General features: G+C 37.9%; 1 protein-coding gene across 4 annotated transcripts in view; it reads left to right on the top strand.

Moving 5' to 3' along the window:
* LOC132114480 (sodium-dependent phosphate transporter 2-like) overlaps window positions 1-15,645 on the top strand; it is a 40,211-nt gene extending 24,566 nt beyond the window's left edge. Inside the window, exons 5-11 of one of the 4 annotated variants that reach the window (XM_059522619.1) lie at window positions 199-295; window positions 519-638; window positions 4,794-5,003; window positions 5,092-5,701; window positions 6,593-6,778; window positions 11,688-11,772; window positions 14,427-15,645. In XM_059522619.1, the coding sequence (XP_059378602.1) occupies window positions 199-295; window positions 519-638; window positions 4,794-5,003; window positions 5,092-5,701; window positions 6,593-6,778; window positions 11,688-11,772; window positions 14,427-14,591 (1,473 nt within the window). In that variant the 3' untranslated portion in view covers window positions 14,592-15,645. Of the gene's footprint in view, window positions 1-198; window positions 296-518; window positions 639-4,793; window positions 5,004-5,091; window positions 5,702-6,592; window positions 6,779-6,852; window positions 7,561-9,601; window positions 9,687-11,687; window positions 11,773-14,426 lie in introns of those variants that run through there. The other 3 variants (XM_059522618.1, XM_059522621.1, XM_059522620.1) reach the window with 3 other exon arrangements.
* The last annotated feature ends 3,673 nt before the right edge of the window (window positions 15,646-19,318 follow it).

Below are 19,318 nucleotides of genomic sequence, written 5' to 3' on the forward strand. Positions count from 1 at the left end.
CTGGCAATATAAAAATACAAGTTATTTCAAAATAGTGATAAAATGGTATAGTTCAATATAAATGAAACTAAATTCTGTATCAAAAATAGACATTGAAACGTGCCTAAATTTTAACCAACCATTGGATGTGTTTTGTTCTTATGGTGTCTGTGTGGTATATACAGAGTTTAAGCTCTTTCTGTGATCTGTCTTTTACAGGATGACCCTGTTCCCAATGGTCTTTGCGCTTTGCCCCTCTTCTACGCATCAACCATCGGAATCAACGCCTTCTCCATCATGTACACTGGAGCTCCCTGTAAGCTGGTCTTGAAGTGATAACACATTCACACAAAATAAGTTCTTGATCAGACATGAGTTTGTTTGTTGTCATTGAATAAGTGTCATTGAATAAGCCATGTTTTCAACATTGTTTTAAAATAGCTTCCATGTAAAATATATGTTCTATCAAGATAAATGCACATAAACGAACAGCAAAATGTATTTATGTGTGACTGTCACGCTCTTTCTTTATTGTGCAGTACTGGGCTTGGAGATGCTCCCTGTCTGGGCTGTCGCCCTCATTACTTTGGCTGGTGCTCTGGTATGTGCCGGTCTGGTCTGGATTTTTGTTTGCCCCTGGATGAGAAGGAAAATAGCAAGTATGTACTGTCCTTTTCCCTCCCGCAGGCTTGTGATTTTTAGTTATCAGATCTCTGTGTGTTTGTCCTAAATGTTCTATTCCTTTTTCCAATTAGGAATCAATTATCTGAGGACAGTTGTTATTACTAACTACATATGCAGAAATTGTGTGATCCACGTGTTTTTGACATCTGGCCATTTAGTTAGATATCTTTAATCTAGCTTTGGAAAAAAATCAAAGATGTGACTCAGCATGAGGCATCTTGACTATCTCAGGAGGGAAGGATTTGCCTAACATCTGCTGCTCTGCTCTGCTGGGGCGCTCTGTAATGTAAAGACGATCTTTTGCTGGCTCTGGTTTGTGGGGCCATGTTGCGTTCGGCTGACGCTGAGGGTAATGAAAAGCAAATAAACTGAAGCTGTTTATTTGAGAACATCACAGTTTGTTTTTTTTCCCAGATGAGTCACATGGACCATGTGCAGTCGATGTACCTTTCTCAGTTCAAGAGTGGCTGCCCACATATTTTGATTGAGAGAAGTGTATTAGTGAAATAAAATGTTAAAGCACTGCTTTCACTCACGGATCAGTGCTTTAAATTGTTGCATGCTTTATTAAATTTGTTTTTAGACCAAGGGTCTGTTTCATAGTGCAGTTTCCCATGGGAAACATTAGAGTTGTAGGAATCTATTTATTTATTTATTTATTTATTTGGCTTTCAGGCTATTGAGAAGGATTTATCTGTGAAGCTCAAAATTAGCATTAAATATGTGGGGCACTAACTTAAAGTGCTTGTTGTTGTTCATTATCACTGCTCGATTTAAAAAGGGATTGTTTGCTTGATTTATATTATTTCTCACTGTAATATTGTTAATGCTGCTTTTAATTTCAGCTTTTCACCAATTTCACAAAGCTTGCCAAGTTCCCCTCATCTGCTCTGCAAATAACTTTTATGTTGATTAGGGATGCACTGATGACAGGGTTTCCCATACATTCATTAATTTGTGGCGGCCCGCCACAATATCAACGCTGACCGCCACGGATTGATTCAGATTTTTAAACTATTTAATATGGGTACAAATGTATTTTATTGTAGAGCTGCGCGCTGCTTGCTCCCTCCCTCTCACAAACTGACAACGGAGGCACGCACGACTAGCCCCTCCTCTTCGAACACGATCTGAATCAAAACATGAGCATGTGTTAGTTAGAGGACAATGCTTAATGCTTATTCCCCCAGCGAAGATTCCAGAGTCGATCCGGAGTTGAATGGTTTGTAATGAACACTGTTGCTCAACATAACTCTGAGAAGTTAGTCTATGTTAAGCGCTGTCGCGTTTCCATTACAGATTCGCGCAAAACTTTTGTGTTTTTTTTCTAAATATCGATAAACAACTATTGCGAAATGACGGCGTTTCCATTAACCGATGTTATGCGACTAAAATGTCATTCTTTCCCTCTCGCGATCAGTCCTTCCAAAAATCATGGCAACGGACGTTGGTAGGTTTATATATATCACAGCCACCAGACTAGACATTATATTATTATTATCTCCAGGTTCAGGTTGGTGTGTGTTGGTTTTTGTCCACCTCAATCTCCAGGTTTGTGTGTGTGTGTCAGAGTCTGTGTGTGTCTGAGTTTGTGTGTGTGAGTCTTTTTGAATGTTTGAGTGTGTGAGCCTGACAGCCTGTGTTTGAGTGTGTCAGTAAGTTTGTGAGTTTGAGTGTGTGTGTGTGTGTGTGTGGCAATAGCAATGTCTTTAAAGGGATAGTTCACCCAAAAATGAAAATTCTATCATTGTTTACTCACCCTCAAGTTGTTCCAAACCTGTATGAGTTTCTTTGTTCTGCTGAACACAAAGGAAGATATTTGGAAGAATGTTTGTAACCAAACAGATCTCGGTCCCCATTGACTACCATAGTATATATTTTTTCCTACTATGGAAGTCAGTGGGGGCCGAGATCTGTTTGATTCTGTCATTCTTCCAAATATCTTCCTTTGTGTTCAACAGAACAAAGAAACTCATACAGGTTTGTTTAATCCCCACCCCCCGGTCCCCAAACACCACACCACCACAAATAGAATCTAATTCTGTGGGAAACACTGGATGATACAATTCTGGCCGATACCAATAAGTGAAAATTTGAAATAATTGTCAATATTGCACTACCTTTAAATATTTGGGGTAGTGTGTTTTTTTTGTTTTTGTTTTTTTGATGAGAGAAACTAATACTTTTATTCAGTGAGGCTGCAATAAATTGATCAAAAGTGACAGTAAAGACACAGATCTTGTTCTTTTTACATCCTTCTATTCATCAGAGAATCCTGTAAAATGTAGTCATAGTCTCCACCAAAATGATAAGTACTGTTAACTACTGATTTCATTAAAATTATAAAATGTTTCATGAGCACCAGATCAGCATATTAGAATGTTTTCTGAAGAATGGTGTAATAATGTATATAATGTGTATATATATAATGTGTATATATATTTTTTTTTTTAATAATTCACAGTATAACACTTTTTTACTGTTTTTTTTTTTTTAAATCAAATAAATGCAGCCTTTGTGAGCAATAAAGACTTTTTTTTTTAATAAAATTTTGCTCAAAAGACCCAAAAAATTTTAACTATATAGAGCATCACAGTCCCGCCCACAGCCTGAGAGAGCTTTGGTGCCGGAAGTAAATTTCCCGTCCATTTCTTCCATTGACTTTCGGAAAAATCCGTATCTAAAGAGTTTTAGAGCATGTCTGAGGATAACCAGCTACGGCTGAACTCATAAGCATATAACATATCATTTTGAGTGAAAAAATTAAGAGAAATCCAAAAAAAGTCAAAGGTACAAGACTGTGTACATATTTTCATTTCGAGCGCAGGAAGTACTCATCCCATAAACCACTGCGCCTCATTGAATTCGACTGAAGCCCTGTTTTTATACAGTCTATGCTGAAGCCACAACCGCGAACGAGCCTTTTGAGCGACTTCCAAACATTCTTTTACTGTCTATGCTTCCAAATCTGATGACGGCCGCTCGCGCGAACTTTTTCCTCCAGTGAATATTATTTTATATAGTGAATGTGCAGTAATAGCAATTCTTTCAGTATTAATCGTGTAAATAAATAGTGTTTTATATAGGTATTGTGTATTGATTTTTATATTTATCATCGTGTAATTTATTTTGTGTGCGTGTGTGAAAGTGGTTAACATGGTGCAGTGCTTTGTACCTGACTGCAATCACAGCTCAGTCGTCAACACATGTCGTTGCCATTACACAAATGTTCAGTAAATGCACAAAAAGGTATGCCTAGGCTAAATATTGTTTTGATGGTGGCATTATAAAATGCTTGATATGACTCGTACCATATGAAGGCTACATTAGCCTTGCTAAAGTGGACGATAATGCTAACTACCGTTACCAGTTACCTGCAACCTGCAAAACTCTCATGGCAGCCAAGGACATCATGATTGCACTGATAAGTCTACCGTGCAAAAACGCAACACAGGATTTATTTTATTTTATTTTTTTATTAATGATCTTCGGTCTTCACGGACCTTCACGGGGTTTAACCAGACAGTTACACGAGCTCCACCAATCAGATGCATCACTGTAGGATTGTGGGATTGTTCAGGATTGTGGGTAATGAAGTACTTAGCCAAGACATCGTGAATAAAAGGTATTTATATCAAAACAAGGTTAGTGCCCCTTGATCCTTTTGCGTTTATATGAGCATATACTATCGCTTAGTACAGCCGTAGCTGGTTTTAAGTCTACCATGTATGGTTACGTTTTTATGGCTTAAACCCCAAATGTCAATGCAGAAATTTCATTGAATTTTTACTTCCGGCACCAGCTGTGGGCGGGACTGTGATGCTCTATTGTTAATTTAAAATTAATCACTAAAAACTAAAATCAGATTGAAGTGTATTAAAGTGTATTGTATCAAAGTGATTTTAATACATTTAATGATAACATTATAATGTCCAATAACTGTAAGCCAAATGTATAAAAAATGGAAATAAGATGATGCACAATTAAATATCCCATGTGGACTGATATGATAAAAAAAAAAAAAATCAAATATTGGACAATTTCCAATATAATGCTATATCATGCATGTGTATCATTGATACCTAATATATGACTTTCTTAATTCTTTCTATACTATTTCCCCAAAACAGGTCAGCTGAAGAAAGAGCATGCTCTTTCCCACATTTCTGATGAGAGTTTGGATAAAATCCCGGAGGAGGAAGAGGAAGCCCCTGTGTTTAAAGAGCTTCCAGGTGCAAAAAGCAGCAACGATGCTGTGCTGCCCCTGACAGAGGAGTCCACAGGAGAGCTGAACAGCCTGGCTAATGGAGGCACCGTCCTGCCCCACGGCAGAGTGTATGGTACGTTAAAGGACCTATCTGGTTTTAATGGGTACTATCTGACCAAAATATCCTGCGCTAACCTATATATATATTTTTTTCCTGTCAGGTCGCACCAACTCCATGACCAACGGGTGCCTCAAGTCACCCGTGTCCAATGGGGGCTTCAGCTTTGACGGACACATGCGCAGTGATGGCCAGGTCTATCACACGGTTCATAAGGACTCTGGTCTCTACAAGGACCTCCTTCACAAGATCCACCTGGGCCGCCTGGAGGATGAGCGCAGCAGCTCACGTCCCGACAACAACTACCGCCACCTCCGCCGCAACAACAGCTATACATGTTACACAGCAGCCATCTGCGGCATTCCAGTGCAGCCCCTGATGCGGTCAGAGTCCAGCGCCCCTCCTCCAGAGGACAGTGAGAAGCTAGTGGGCGACACGGTCTTCTATTCGAAAAAACGATTGCGCTATGACAGCTATTCCAGCTACTGTAACGCGGTTGCAGAGGCTGAGATTGAAGCGGAGGAAGGTGACGTGGATGTGAAGTTGGCAGCAGATAAAAGGGAGCCCCAGGCCCCAGCTGAAGGGATGCTGGAGGACTGTGTTGATGAGGACAAGGAAGAGAAGGACAATCCTCAAGTCTACCTGCTCTTCCACTTCCTGCAAATCCTGACCGCCTGTTTCGGATCGTTTGCGCATGGGGGGAATGATGTCAGGTATGCCACTTGACGTCTTTGTTTAAAAACCAAGATTATTTTTCCCACAACACTTTTTCTTTTTTTTATGTGCAAGTTTTTAAGCATGCTTTTGAGAAACTTAAGTATTTTCCTTTTTGAATATTTTTCCTTTTTAGTATAATTAATGCGTTCAGAATAAGACCTACTGTACTATGTGCACCATTTCTTCACATTCCACAGCATTAGTGCCCTGAGAACAAGCCCTCAGTTCAGTGGCACAGATCAGGTTCACGGCTCTACAGATGATTTGGCTCATACTCAGACTGTTAAGACCAAAGTGAGACGTGGCCATTTGTTTAAGTTAACCTTCAGCTGCTTAATGTTTTAACAGTTAAAATCTTTAAATTGGTTTTGTTGGTGACATAATTTGACGATTGTGTTTCTATTTAGTGTGAAATGTAAACACAATTCAAACAAAGTTCTCCCTCAGGAAAAAAAAAGTGCTAAAGCTCTCAATGGGGCAGTACCTTTTTCGTAAGGTACAAATATAGACCATATGTATGAATATGATATGGTAAATAAGCTACAAACATGTGCCTTTTAAAAGGATACTGCCCCAGTGACAGCTTTTATACAGTTTTTTTTTTTTTTTTACGGAGAGCATGTGAGCTCTCCACTGTCAGATCAATAGTGGTAGAGCATTGCATTAGCAGCGCAAAAAGGTTGTGGGTTCAATTCCCAGGGAACACACATACTGGTAAAAAAATAAATGTATAGCCTGAATGCACTGTAAGTCGCTTTAGATAAAAGCGTGTGCTAAATGCATGAATGTGATTTAAAGACCACATGGCTTCATCCCTATACAGTTTGTATCATTACCTTGTTCAGTCACTTCCCCTGTTAACATGCTTGTTTTTTCCCTTTTTGCAGTAATGCAATTGGCCCTTTGGTCGCCCTGTGGATGATTTACGAGCAGGGTGGGGTGATGCAGGATGCGGCCACACCAATCTGGCTACTGTTATATGGTGGCATTGGAATCTGTACTGGACTGTGGGTTTGGGGTCGACGTGTCATTCAAACAATGGGCAAAGACCTCACTCCCATCACCCCCTCCAGGTGAGATCGGCCTTTTGGCAGAGAGCATGATGTTTGTGCATGATAATTGATGCATGTTCTCCCGTTGCATGCAGATGTGATGATTTCTTATCCATGGTACGAAATCTTCTTAAGCCCAATGCACACTGTACGATTTTGCCGATAATTTAGAAATTTTCCCTAAGATCTCACTGGCATCATACCATTCAATCTAAAAAGCAGCAATCAAAAAGAACAGAAAAATTGCACAGTGTATAGTGGGCTTAATTTAAGTGGCCTCTTAACAGGAAACCCATGACAAAAACACACTATTAAAAGGTGTCTTTCTTTTTAGGTAGCAAGTGGAAAATTATTGAAGTGGAGGACCGGTTTTTGGGTGTAAAATGCTGACAGAACTGAAACCTTCCTCTTGGTCCTAAACCAGTGCTGAAGGTGTAATCATAGACTACAGAAACGGAGCATGTGCTTTGACAGCAGGGACACAATAGTTTATCTGATATTGAAATCTTGCTAGATCAGTTCTGTTTATCTGCTTTTCTTCTCTATCGTTTGGGTACTTGCCCTCAATCCCTCTTTGTGTTACCACCACAAATCAGGTTAAATATCACTGTAGAATAAACCTTCATTTAAGTTTTTAACATTTAGAATAAAGGCAGATTAAAGAGACTGGTCTGTTTTGCACCCACCGCTCAGAACTGGCTGGGTTTGCTAAATTTAGCAAGACACTTGTGCGCACAGCCCCAGCGACCTTGCTTTCTCTTAGTAACGAAACAAACTGTCAAAAACAAATGAGCTTGAGTTGATAATCAGAACAAAGGCTTTCCACCCTATAAAAAGATCTCGTCATTTTTCAGTGAAAGCCAACAGCGGATCATTTTTATAGAGATGCTTGTTAGGAAGTCATGATTACTAAACACCGATATACTCAAATGTGACTGGACACAAAATTTGAAATGAGCCTTTGAAATAAAAAAGCAAATTATTCTGTTGATGTCTAAGCTCCAAAATTTTATATATTTAAAAGATTTAAAAAAATATTAGTGTTTGTTTTGTTTTACGGTCAGTAATTTATTCATCGTCACTTAAACTCTCCCTGGATTCAGCTGAACCTGGATCATTTCATGGCACAGTTTTTTTTTCAACAAAAAGTATCTGTCATTAGATAATAATGTAACAGATGTAGCAAAACAAGTAACTGAAAGTTTACTCCCAAAAAAATCTTATTGGCTTACATCAAACCACAACTACCCAGAAAAATTTAGAATAATGGTGAGTTTTGCCAATTTTAATCAGAAAATAAAAACAATTATAGTAATAGTGTATTTAAAAATAACAAAAAATTTACATTCATGGAAGTTAAACTTTCAACAAGATTTAACAAAATAGCTAATAATTATGATTTGCTGATTGATTGATTTGCTGGAACATTTTGAAGTTTCGCAATGAGCGCGTTTACATGCATGTTCTTAAGCCGATTATGCTTAAGCCGAAAATGCACTTGATCATGTAAATGCGGTAACCCGTTTTCTTTTATTGGAGTATGGTCATAAATGGTGTGAAGTATAAACCGTTCGCAACAGGTAGTTTTTTGCCTCTTACTCTGACTGCGCACGGCATGTAAACGCAATAACCTGCTTTCTGTCAGTTTACTGAAGTGTGCATGTGTGATAACGTGACCGCTAACACATCTTTAGTGCAGATTTAAGTGCATCTAGGCTGAGAAAACATCTTGCTCGGTCTAGATTATATCACAAAAGCAGACTTTTTCATGACTCAGAAAATGATGAAAATGTGTTCTCAACTCATGCAGCAGAAGTGGTTCAGTCACAGTGCTGCATTTATAACTGCATGAGAGGATAAAATATGAGCTTGAAGTTTCCCGACATGTTGCAAGCTTAATTTAACATCACCACTGACAAATGAATGGAATACTCTGAGTCAGATACGCAAATGATTATATTTTGACACGACTACAGGGAAATAACCTGTTTTGTTAATGAAGTCATGTAAATGCAGCTTACTTGCGTTGTCAGGTTACTGATGTGCATGTAAATGGGGAAAACTGGTTATTTTAATAAGCTGATATTTGTGAGTTTTCAGCTTACTGGTGTGCATGTAAATGTGCTCAATGTATGTGTGACTGAACGATTTCGCACAGCAGGTCTCTACGATCCTGCATGACAGTCAGTCTGCACTCTGTGAGTGAGTGTGCATCAGGTGGCCATGTTCCCTGTCTCATGCCCTCACGTAGCGCACAGAAATAACAATCAATGTGACCTCAGTATCTGTCAGCTTGCACATAGGCTTTGATGTTTGTTGACAGGAAGGAGCTGTTTTTTTATGTATTTTTTAATAGGGACAATGTAAGGGAATAGTGAAAACCACGCAGTATACATTTTTTTAAAAACTCCTGCTGTTTAGATTTGTTTGCATGATTTAATGGAGGGTTCGTCTGCTTGTTTGTGCAAAGTGAATATCTTACTCACATGTTCATGCTGTCTAGTGTGTTTTGAGAGGCCACAGGAGTTTATCAGCACAAGCGTAATCTTCCACAGAACTGCCGCTGTTTCCACCTGCATGCATGCACACGTGTCTACCCTGTGATACACACAAACACACACACCTTCATACTTAATAGGCAAAAGCTCACAGAAAACCTGTCAACCTTGTTTTCTTGTTACTTAACCTTCATCTCCTTGTGGACTTTTTGCATGCCTGTTAAAATGTTTCCAGACCTTCGTGCTGCACGTGCACCAGCCTCTCTCAATGGCATGCATTGTCATTAATTTTTTTAACTGCAGGTGTGACTGTATAAAGTTGTGTTTTGTTGCCCTCCCCCCGCAGTGGATTCACTATTGAGCTGGCCTCAGCACTCACTGTTGTTTTGGCGTCCAATATTGGACTTCCAATCAGTACGACACACTGCAAGGTAAAGATCGGGTCAGAGCCCAGCTGACCTCCTTAGATTATTGTGTGCACGCCACCAGAGAGAGGAGGGAGCCGTCTTGTTTTTGCAGGGAATGAGAGGTGCCCACATCAGCTTTCAGCATATAATGCTGCTATTTGTTATTGATAAATAATGAAATTGACTCACAGCCACTTAACACAAATAAATGCGGTCCTATTACAATAAACTGACAAAATCTCATGTTCTACTCTTTTGTTTCAGATTGAGTCAAATATTTTGATGTGTCCTGTCTCACTGGTCTTGACCTTTCTAGACCTCAAATGTAATCAACTATTAAACTATTACAATCAAATGATATAATTTTATAATTATAAATAATTGTTGAAAAATGGTATAAGAATTAAGGTATAAGAATTAAGTTGTATAGAACTTTTATATGAAATATAAGTTTATTAATAACCACTAAGCAGCTTTTTGTTTATTGAAATAAAGCTGAAATGAAATATTAGTATAAAGTATTAGATGAAAAACTTAAAAATGAGAAATGTTGCATTAGCAAATAACTGAGAATGTTTCAATTAAAATACTACACTTACTGGAACTAACCCCTCTTTCACACCGCAAGCGTGAGCGGTGCGCGAGCAGCGCGTCCACGCAACTACATCGTCACTGCAGCAGCAGACTCTCGCGAGTATTCACACTGGAAGCGTATAAGTGCAGCATCACAGCAGCGGCTGCAAAGCGTGTTCGGCAGACATTATAACCATTTCAAACAATACACCATACTTTCACCCAAAACGATTAATTAAAAAGTTTAAATGGGTAAATACATATTTGTTATACTTAATTTTCCTTTCTGGCATAATTGTGAAAACACTAGACATTGGCATTGTTGTTAAAACTCTTGACATGCTTATTCTGTGCATTTTGAGCACGTTTTGTGTTAAATCACGTTTATTTTGTCCATCAAAATAATGCTTTCACTTTAATTGAGCGTGAGCAGCACAGCAAAAATAGACCGGACGCTGAAACCCCCGCTGCACTGCTGTTGACGCGACTGTCCTGCTTGACGCTCACGCGCTGCTCCTGGTCCCGGTGTGAATGCACTCATTGATTAACATGGACGCCGAAAAAAATACGAGCTGCTCGCAAGCCGCTCACGCTTGCGGTGTGAAAGAGGGGTAAAACTGAAATGGAAATGAAAGCTAAATATAAAAAAAAAAACAAATAAAAACAACAAAAGCGCTAAACAAAATGACTTAAACTAAAAATAAAATAAACTCAATATATGTAAATAAAAGCCAATTAGAAATATTAATAAATGCTATTTATGAGTACTAAAAAGTTAAAACAATCAAAAATAATACTAAAATAGCACTGTTACTACTAACAAAAATATAGTACCAAATTAACTAGACTAATAGTTACTTCTCTATTATTTTGATTTTTTTTAATTAATTTATATACAGAGTTAAATACAAGTTATAATATTAAATAAAGCATATAATGTAATATGTTTAAAGTGCATCTGAACGATTTTTTTCTTTCTTTTTTTTAATTGTTAATGGGATTTAATGTATTTTTTAAATCAAGATTATACTCTGGCAGGCATCCTGGATTCTCTGATCTCTGCCATCCAGTTACTGATGTTATTGGCTTGTCACTGTTTCTGATGGTTATAAAGCAACTTTACTGCACACTGATGTCAATCCTGGGACAATAAACGCTCTCATCCAGGCTGACACAGCTCTCTCAAACCCTTTAGAAATGAAGACAAATGCTCCCTCTTCTTCTCTCAGGCCTTGGTGCATACAGAATGAAATAACGCTCTTCTCTTCACAGATCTGTGTTTAAGTGATGCTTCACTACATCATCTCTTTGTCCCCCTCCTCTTCTCTCTCATGGCATGTTGCTGTGTATTTGTACGCGTTTGCTCGGGCCACTGGTGTCTTGCTCCATGTTTTGTGTGTCTCTTACGTTTTGTCTGTTGTGTTTGTCTTGTCATTTGTCGTGTTTTCACAGTGGATTTTGCATTGAAGTAATGAGTGCTCTAACAGTGCTCGTTGCCTCTAATGTGGGCGTTCCTATAAGCTCCACCCACTGCAAGGTATTGGTATAGTAAAGCTCTGGTAGTGCTAAAGTCCACCCCCATAGCTTCACTAGTGTAATCATCGAACAGCCAATCAATACTCACCTCTGCAAACATGTAACTCCATGATTGCAGCTTCGATTCGCCTAATCGATTCATCTGTTTAGTTGTTATAAAGATAGACAGTATGTTTTCTGTGTAGGTACTGTGTAGTCCAGATGCTAAACATGTTAACCAAACCATGCCAACTGCAGTGATTTCATTAAATCATAGGTCATTTCTTCTCTTTAGCATAGGTCAACAGTCTGAACTGTTCACATTAGGCTAATACTTGACAGAAATGAGTCCAGCAATCTCACCTATAGTCAAAAATCCAAAAAGAATATTGGTTATATTTTGTCGCTACACATTCCTCAAGCACAAATGAGCTGACCTCTGTTTATTCTCTATTTTTTCTTGTGTGTGTTTTATAATGTTTTTGTAGGGGTTTGGGGATGCTTTGTGATACAAGGGCAGTCAAGAGCTTTTAGCATGTTTGGCTTTTAGACTGATACCTCATTCTACTCCATGACCTCTATTCAGATTCATAAACTTCTTGAAAAAATTTTTTAGTGCTTTAAAACATGAATTGAGGCTAAAGATAGAGGGCTTGAGGTTCAGTTTGAGTCAGGGCTGTCAAGTTAACATGGTAATTTGGTGTGATAAAAAATAAAGGCCTGTTCACACCAAGGACAATGACTATAAAGATATAGCTCTAAAAATTGTTCTCAATATTAATGAATAGCACACCACACCACAGCTGTAATGATAAAGGAACGGAGAAATAATATCATTGGAATCACTTTCAGAATGATTTTTCCAGCTGATGAATGATAAAAACATTGACACCAGATCAGAATCAATCCTGCTCTTACGAACTCAATTTAAAGAGACAGGCGAGCATGCACTTAGAATTAACAGACAATATCAACGCTTCTATAATTACCTTTATAATTGTCTTAATAGTTATCATTCTTGGTGTGAAAGGGCCTTAACACAATTAATTTAACACGTTTTCCCTCTCTCTCTATAGGGAGAGAGATATAATATATATATATATATATTATATATATATATATTATATATATATATATATATAATACACAAGACAAACTAATCGTTTATAAAAATGATAATTGAAAAAAATAAAATAAATAATTGGGTTTATCAGCATTACTACTGTGAGGATGTCATGTCAAAATCTGAATTAGCAGGCCATTAATGTCCAGCTGAGCCTTGTCCAGTAAAGCCACTTATATTATTATGAAATGGGAACAGAGACTTTGCAGCAATGGAGGAGTCACATCTTCATCAGGTTTTTTTTTATTAGATCTTGTTTGCTAAACAAGTTCCCAGAAAGGTCATAAATCTTGTTTTCATGGTTAAGTCACATGGATCACAGGTCAAGCATCTTGCATGATGTTTGAGTAGATCAAGGGGTTTAAGTCATGGGAGAATTAAAGGCCTGAAGTCTTTTATTCTCTGTTGTTGACTTTGGATTGGCTTTTGCCCCAGATTTAGCCCCCCTGTGAAGTAGGCTTCGGTTACACTGACCGAATAAGAAGAGCCAGATTGTTCTTGTATCTAGCAAACACCTGTCACCATAACCCCAGAGTCACACAGCATGCATGGAAATGTTACTCCTCCTGCTGCCCTGTGTTAGGCAGGACAGGACTTGACATGACTTTGCCTTTCAAGCAAAAGGAGAACATGACTAACACAGCACAGGATAATGGCTTGTTAAAAGCACTGGACATGAGGTCTTAATATCCCTCTTCAGTGTGCAGATAGCGATGCACGTGCCACGCTTCTGGTGTGTGAGACTGCTGTGTACACTGAAAAAAAGCATGTGAGGAACGAATCGAGTTCTGTTTCGTTGCTTCTTGTGGTTTAAAATCGCTAGAACATGCAATTTGACATATTAATCTGCCAATCAAATGCGTGCCGAACTGTGGGTCTTGGTCCGTACGTATCATGGATCAACTGCGATCCGTTGAACCCCTAATATATGACAGATCAGAACAGTCATTCATTAACTAATTCAACATTAATTTACATGAAATAGTTAAATTGCTATTCCATAGTAATGGCATACAACAAACTAAAATCCAGAATAATTAGAACAATCATTAACGCGCAATAAATAACATGCACATTATACACATTTTTCTCAGAACGTTCTTGTGACCCTGTAGCAATACTTCCACGGCCTGGTACTGGGTTGTGACCCGGTGGTTGGGGAACTCTGATGTATAGTGAATAACCAAATATTATTTAGGTATATTTCAATCTGTTGACGACATTCAACAATGAATTTAATCTATTTCATCCAGCGCTACTAGAAATATCATGTCAGTTCTACCACCTACTAATATCAAATAGCCAGGTCTGTGCCTTCAACTAAAGGCCGTTGACTTTAAAGAAATGTGGCAATGTAATTTACTGTTTCAATAGAAGATTGAAGCAGGACAGAAACATATGCTTGTGATTTTATGCAATCTTATAGAAATAACAAAATACATTCCATAAAGATTGCATGACCTAGTTCCATGGTGGAAAATGAAATCCAGATTTCACGGTTTTCATACTTTTGTAACGTGCTACTGCTGATTTTGCCTTTGCTGTGGGTGCAGGTGGGCTCAGTGGTGGCAGTGGGCTGGATCCGCTCCAAGAAGGCTGTGGACTGGCGTCTCTTCCGGAACATCTTCCTGGCCTGGTTTGTGACCGTCCCTGTAGCAGGCCTCTTCAGCGCTGCTGTCATGGCCCTGTTTGTCTACGGCATACTGCCTTACGTTTGAGATGGAAAATGGGGAAGAGAGGGAGATATAGGAAGGTAATGACGAAAAAATAAAACCGAGACACAGACAGAAAAAAAATAGCAAGATATTAGGGGACGGCCAAAGGGTGGGGAGAGTCTGCAAATGCTGCCTGGAAAAGCATCCAGAATCCTTTGACTTAAATATCCTTTATCTTGTCAAGAGGATTTGTTTGTTTTGAAATGTTACCATAGACCATAAGATCTTTGACTCATGATTTCAAATGGTACATTTTCAAAGTTCCTAAAAATAACTGTTACATTTGTGGTCCTACATGTCCAAGGGAGTAAACAGATAGAGAACTGGACACATATGCACATATAAATACTCATGCAATTGCCAATATCGCAAAAGAATATCAGTACATGAAGAATGGGACTAGAAAATTGGTTTTATGGCACAATGTTATGGCTACTAACTTCTCTTGGGCCTCTAAATGGATTGTTTTAAGATGAATCATGCGTGGTGTGATGTAATCGCACTTTTATTCCCATTCGCTGAAACATCAAACTTCTACATAATGACACTGAGATCAGCATCCCGCTGTTCAAAACCTACATTAGCTGCATTGCTAAAATCATACCTCAGCCAACAATCTATGCCACATAAAAGACAAGTGATAAAACTGTGCTATCTCATAATACATGAAATATTGAAATAAGATGAATCATTTTTGTAGTGGGTAATGTGTATGAATTCCCTGTTCTTTTATTGTTGTATTTATTTTTAGACCTGTTACCATTCATACCTTTTTAAAAACACAAGAGGTGTGAAGACATAATCATATTTTGAACCATGTATGCTACTATAATTTCTACTGTGTATATATTCAGCTGTGGATTTTAGATTTTTAGTCTTATTTCAAGGTCTTATATTGTTACATTTAAGGAGACTTTAGATCAGGTTTGAAGTTGCATGAAACATGCTTTCCAAGCATATGAAAAAGATCAAATATTAAAAAAAAATATTTTACTATGACAAAACACTACATCCATGATCCTGTCATATCAAAAGAAAAAAAATCAACTTTTTCTCCCATGGCTACTCTTAACAGAGTCACTGAAAAATAAATCATGCTCCATTTTAAAATATATAAAAATATGAGGAGTCATATCTGAGGTATTACATTTTTAAACTTTCTGTAATTCGCCTTTTGTATGCATATCAATGTGATTTTTTTTTTGGAAGATTAATAGCCAAACATTGTGATGATCAAGTTAAATTGCCATACTCTTTGACAATGTTTGTAATAATCTAAACAATATTCAAACAAAAGTAATCAGTTGACTCTATAATGTGGATACAGGATGCTAGTAGTTCAGTCTAGCAATAGTGTATAATGTTCTTCGAGCCCAACGGATGATGCCAATATAAATATCTGTATGTGCCAGGACAGCCAAAATCATTTCACGTGAACCCATAAAACCAGCACAAACATATGAAAGTGAAAGTGAAAAGTGAAGTGAAAGTGAAGTGACATTCAGCCAAGTATGGTGACCCATACTCAGAATTTGTGCTCTGCATTTAACCCATCCGAAATGCACACACACACACTGTGAGCACACACCCGGAGCAGTGGGCAGCCATTTATGCTGCGGCGCCCGGGGAGCAGTTGGGGGTTCGATGCCTTGCTCAAGGGCACCTAAGTCGTGGTATTGAAGGTGGAGAGAGAACTGTACATGCACTCCCCCCACCCACAATTCCTGCCAGCCCGGGACTCGAACTCACAACCTTTCGATTGGGAGTCCGACTCTCTAACCATTAGGCCACGACTTCCCAATATCCACTGGTTGTGGATATGAATCTGTATGTGAAGTGGGTAAATCTATATGATGTATTGAGAGGCAGTGTTAGACACCGGGTCTTTCTATGGGTCAGTGTCATATCAGCATTCATATACTTGATTCAGTCTCACTGATAAAGCCTTCAGTACTGACATCACATTGAGGTTTATCAGGTCAGGATGAGATTCAGTGGCACAAATGTGTCATTTAAAGGAAGGTCAATATGTAACAAACTTTTTGTGGCCCTGAACCCACAAGAAACCAAAAAGTCTCGTGATTTAAGCCCAAAAATGTCCATGTGATATCATTTGAACTGGTCTTAGATGTTTGTCGTAATCTGCCTCGGGATAGTCACCAGATTTGGAAACTGTACAAATGTGTGGCTTTGAACCAATGCAAAGTGTTGCTCTTTCTTTCTTTCTTTCTTTCTTTCTTTTTCTGTGTATTACATTTCTTTTTATTTTTCATCAAGAACAAAGCTATGCTTATATGGCCATTTGCCTTGTAATGTTGTGCTTTACTGTTTGTTGGATACAGTAACTTCAGTACTGTGGTGTTTACATTGTAATCATATTGTAGAATAACTCATTGCAGTTGCCTAAAAATGCCAATCAACTAACTATAAATCACAAAATAAATATGAAATAACCAGGCATTGCGCAAAGGTGTTTCATGTCATTTTGTGTTTTAGCAGTGTGAATCATAATGATCCTGTGTTACATCACACTGCTATATGTAGTTCTTTACATGGTGGATATGATTAAAAAAAATAATAATGAAAGAAATGAATAGATATAAATTTAATTAAACTATATTTTTCTACATATATAAGTTGTACCTTATGGTGGTGACTTTTCACATGGAGAGTAAACTGGACTCCTGAGCAGCGATTATGTTGAAGTGCCAGTAAATATAATAAGATATTTCAGTGCTGAATACCACTGAACAATTTCTTAAAGATGGTTATATTGCAAAAAGAGTGTAAGAAGTTCAGGCAGGTGATCGTAATGTGGATTGGTTCCATATATCCATTGTTTTTTTTCTCGTCCAGGGACGTCTCTCCCTAGTGTGAGAGCGAGTGGTTGTGAGTTAAATTTTTTACAGTTTTTCATGATTACTGTAGCTTTTGAAAAGTAAGGCTGAGTGACTTTGTAATTTTGTTTCCCTGAAATGCAATATTAAGCTACCAGAATGTGGTCAATCGGACCTCCACCAGCAGTGGCGACACACCATTTAGAGTTTATGGCACGGCAAGATCCAGTACAACTTTTGTTTTACAACGGCACGCCAGCGAAATCTTCCACTTGCGCAGTTAAAAAAAAAGACAAATGCCAAAACATATTCTTTACACAAGTATGTGAACGCAGATGTTGGCGCTCAACCAACGCGCATAAGCTCTTAAATTTGATTTCACGCTAACAAACCTCACTACTTGAATTGAATTTTTAAATGTATCTGACATTAAACTTAAAGGGATTAAAAGCCAAAAACACTATGCAAGTCAATTGGGACCAGCAACTGAAGGTGAACTTTCCTTTTAATGTGTTAATATTCAGGAAAGTTGCAATTAACGTTAGAACGAGATTCTCTTTTAATTGTTGCTGCATCATGCCAGTAGTTGATCTGTAAGAAATGTACACTATTTTATAGCTGTTTCTGAGAGTTGTGTTGAAATTCGGAATCGTGTCTGCGTTCAGGTATTTGCGTAACCGAACATGAGGCTGCAGTTTGGCCACAGAGTTAGTCCTGAGTTACATATTGAAAAAAATCCAATGTTAACCACTATTGCGCTAAATAAATGTCAAAAAATCAAAGCCATTCTGTGTTTTTAGATGGATATGTTATGATTGGACAAATCCAAACAGATCACTATAGACTTACTGAAACAAAATCATTCATATCCACAACCAGTGTGTTGATAAAAGGTTTTATAACTGTTCTTGGCAGCCTAGCGACATTCTCCCGTAGTGTACTAATATCATTTTATTAAGTTTCCATGTTCTTATCTGCACTTGAAAATAGAATGTAGCCCAATCCTCTGCTGGCCTGCTGATTGCCCGCTGTGTGTCGTCTCTATTGCCATGATGTGAATGCTATGCTGTTAACTGTCTGGGACCATCTTAAGACAGGGCTTGAATTATAACGAAACCCCTTATCTGCATATGTACTGTATTGCTGTTTTCTTTCTTTTTGGAACGTTTTTGTGAAAGTTGTATGCATTTTAACTAATTAAATTATGGGAATTAAAATTACAGAGAATAACAATCTGCCGATCTCCTGTTTTAATTTGGTGATTTCGGTTTTAAAGTTGAAGGTGTTGGTTTTCCTTTGGAATGTCTTTATTTTATTTTTTACTTTTCTATAACACAGCAACCAATGGTGTGAGTTTTTGTGTTGGGGCTGTTTGGCCAACTATTGTAAGATAGAAAATCCATTTGGAAAAAAAAACTGTAGAAAAGCCCAATGCACAGATAATATGTTTTGTTTGCCAAAAATCACTTCCGTTACACTCTTCTTTTATTTAAAAAAGTTCTGACAATAAACTAAAGATCTGTTCCAGACTAAAGTTATTAAACAACAATTAAAAGACAGCCTTCTCTCTTACTCAATGCTTTGAGTAACATTAAATAAAACATTTGTTTCATATTTCCAGAGCGCCTGCAGAAATAGTTTTGGGAAAAATTAGTTTGGAGGGAAAAAATACTTGCACATTTTTATAATTTAGCTTTAAATGTATTCACCAAAAAGATTAAGAGATTTGAAATGGAATATGGAATACTTAACCAAAAAGCCGGAAATCAAATGAGAACACACAGATGTCTTGCAAAAACAACCCCCCCCCCCCCCCCCATCACCATGTGCCCTCAAGGCTCCAATCAAATCCCATCTTGAGATCTCAGATGTTTTCCTGCCAAGCAATCCACA

The sequence above is a fragment of the Carassius carassius genome, chromosome 34 (genome assembly GCF_963082965.1).
Source record: "Carassius carassius chromosome 34, fCarCar2.1, whole genome shotgun sequence".
NCBI classification, from domain to species: domain Eukaryota; kingdom Metazoa; phylum Chordata; class Actinopteri; order Cypriniformes; family Cyprinidae; genus Carassius; species Carassius carassius.